The sequence below is a fragment of the Notothenia coriiceps genome, unplaced genomic scaffold (genome assembly GCF_000735185.1).
Source record: "Notothenia coriiceps isolate Sejong01 unplaced genomic scaffold, NC01 NC01_scaffold00018945, whole genome shotgun sequence".
NCBI lineage: Eukaryota > Metazoa > Chordata > Actinopteri > Perciformes > Nototheniidae > Notothenia > Notothenia coriiceps.
Window position 1 is genome coordinate 5,643 of NW_011351646.1, and position 3,235 is coordinate 8,877.

General features: G+C 43.8%; 1 protein-coding gene across 1 annotated transcript in view; it reads right to left on the reverse strand.

Moving 5' to 3' along the window:
• LOC104951322 (tyrosine-protein kinase Tec-like) overlaps positions 1 to 3,235 on the reverse strand; it is a 6,151-nt gene that overhangs the window by 2,298 nt on the left and 618 nt on the right. The window contains exons 3-4 of the mRNA XM_010777954.1: positions 2,624 to 2,855; positions 6 to 72 (exon numbers count right to left, since the gene is read on the reverse strand). Of these exons, the coding sequence (XP_010776256.1) occupies positions 6 to 72; positions 2,624 to 2,855 (299 nt within the window). The remainder of the gene's footprint in view (positions 1 to 5; positions 73 to 2,623; positions 2,856 to 3,235) is intronic.

The window sequence follows — 3,235 nt, forward strand, 5'->3', positions numbered from 1 at the left end:
GAGACGATCAGCAGGGGGCGCTGCAGCAGAGAGACGCCGTACAGCTGCACCAGCTTAGGGTGGCACAGCCTCCTGGAGAGGAGGTGGGTTAACATGTAAATAACACGGGACAAATATTACGTAAATTACACAGTACAAATACTACGGAAAAGTACGGAAAACACAGTGGGACTAAAGGTCCTTACACACCAAACTGACACCAAAGAACACGTCCCGACGGAACGTCGCCTCACGTCGCCTCACGTCTCCTACGTTTTGGCCATGTGTCACTGGAACACACCGTAAAGACTTCAGCCGACGGCCAAGTTGCACGTACGAACTGCGCATGCAAGAGTGGCAATAACTCTCCTTACCAGCAGGCGGTGGTAGTGTGTATTCGTCCTTCAAAAGAGGCACTACCTGAAGACAGACTGCGTGATAACCGAGAGAAGAAGAACAGACTGCGTGATATAAACAAACAACAAATAGCGTGTTCCATTTTCACTCTACAGCGAGAAGCTCACGGGGCTTCCCCCAACCTGTGTCGAGAGCTGGAGTTAAATGAGATCTCAGATTTGCCTTCTCAATCGTTTGTTTGGGTCCCTCACTTCCGTTCGCTTCTGAACAGCCAATCAGAGTGATTCATTTTGCCGACGGTCTTTGGCCAACAGCCTCTCGATTCAACATGTCGAATGGGCGGCGGAAGGTGTCGAAAAGCAGTGTTGGGACTAACGCGTTACAAAGTAACAAAGTAACGCGTTACTGTAACGCCGTTATCTTTGGCAGTAACTAGTACTCTAACGCATTATTTTTTAAGTTCAGTAACTCAGTGACCGTTACTACATGGTGCGTTACTCCGTTATTTTTTTTATATAGTCTCGGTTCCCAGACGTTGGTGAGCGGCGCCAACAGCGAGGCGAACAGAGATGAGAACTGTACTTAAGTACTTGAGTAAATGTACTTAGATACTTCCTGTGTCACATGCGGAGACGCGCTGTGGGCGTGTTTGTGTTCACTAACAAGACTATCATGGCGGAGCTCAAGTCGAGTTTCTCCGCCTGGAGATATTCTCACTATTCCACTTTTGTCGAGCACAAAGAAAAGAAGGTTTTAGTTAAATGTAAGTTGTGTCTTGGCGGGTCAAAGATCCTATTTACTGCCCAAAACAGCAATTCAAATCTGTTGAAACATCTGCAGAAACAACATGCTGGGACGAAGCTAGTAGCTAAGACCACAGACCCGGCTGCTGGATTTTAACCGAGGGACTGCTAGCCAGGGAAAAGATGAATGTGTGGACAGTAACGCACATCTGCGCGTCACGCACGCTCGGCACACTAGAACCAGCCACTCGTGATTGGTGCTTGTTAGTCAAATGTACTAAATGCCAATATCATCGCGTTCATCATCGAGTTCAGCTCAAAGAGGCGGACCTCTATAAGGGAGTGATAAGGGAAGAAACAGCTCGTGTTTCTCTCTCTCTCCACCAACACAAGTTTATTACCATGCTCAAACACAGAACCGCCAGTTTCTAGGGATAGATTAGTGCGGGGTTGTTGTCGTAAGTTTAGAACAAGACTTATCGATAATTTGGCGGTCGTATGTCTATGTATGGACAGTTACGCGNAGATGATGAAGCCATTGCACGGTATGTTGTAGAACACATGCAGGCTATTTCTACTATTTCTATTTCTATTTCTTGATCAACAGCTTGTATTATTCTCCAATGCAATAACAGTACTGAAATGAAGGCTATAAGGGCATTAATGGGAGCCCTTTTTTAAGTAACTAATGCGTTACTGTGAACAGTGACGCATTAGTTACGCATTAGTTTTTGGTGTAAGTAATCAGTACAGTAACTGAGTTACTTTTGAAATGAAGTAACTAGTAGGTAACTAGTTGCTGGTTTCCAGTAACTAGCACGACGGTGCAGTACACACCAATCTGAGTAGGGCGACACGACACTCATCGACGGCCCGACATCTATCGACGCCGAAAATTGGCTTGGTGTGTACGGACCTTAATACGTAGATAACACAGTACAAAAACTACTGAAAAGTACTGAAAACACAGTACATGATGACACGCGGCATACAAATTACTTAAATAGTATAGTATTTTTATTATTTTAATATTTGTATTCTATTTTTTTTTTCTAGTTTTATTTTTTGATATTTTTTTGTTGATTCTTCTTTCATTTTATTTTTAATTGTACTTGTTGTGTTTCTTTATATATAGTATATATTCCATTCTTTCTATTTTAATTGTATTTTTTTAATTACATTTTTTTAGAAGTACACAGTATGTCCCTGTAATAGAACTACACATGACTTCACGTCACCACCACTAAGCACCGCTAAGCTAAAGCAGGCTAATGTTGGGCTATAAAGGAACTACAGCACGGTCACATGACTTCACCTCACCACCGCTAAGCTAAAGCAGGCTAATGTTGGGCTATAAAGGAACTACAGCACGGTCACATGACTTCACGTCACCACCGCTAAGCTAAAAGCAGGCTAATGTTGGGCTATAAAGGAACTACAGCACGGTCACATGACTTCACGTCACCACCGCTAAGTTAAAGGCGGCTAATGTTGGGCGTGATGACATTTAGTCACATTTTATTTTTGTATTTTCGCCTCCTTACATCATGACCTTGGCCTCCTCGATGAAGTCCTCTTCCAACATGGCTCCCTCTCTGATGGCCTTGATGGCCACTCGGTGTTGATGCCTCCACTTCCCCAGCCTCACCATCCCAAACTGCCCAGAGCCCACCTCCTTCATGAAGGTCAGCTCGCTGGGGTCAATCTCCCACTTCTCTATAGGGGGGAGAGGGGGGAGAAACATGGAGTAATGTCTGGGGTCAATCTCCCACTTCTCTATAGGGGGGGAGGGGGGAGAAACATGGAGTAAAGTCTGAGGTCAACAAAAGCTGGAGAGATACCCTACCTACTTACACTTCATTCCTTCAATATACTTACTTAGTTCCTGACTTACTTCTTTCTTTCCTTAATTACTTATCCTTCCTACCCTTCCTTCCTTTCTTCCTTCCTTCCTTACTCATTTCCTTCCTTCCTTACTTCCTTACACCTACGTACTTCCTTCTTTCCTTCCTAACATACTAACTTAAGTACTTGCTTGGTTGCTTACTTACTGACTCACTTCCTTCCTTACTAACTTGCTTGTTCCTTCATTACTTCCTTATACTTACTTCTGTCTTTCCTTCCTTAATTACTTACACTTCCTCCCTTTCTGACTT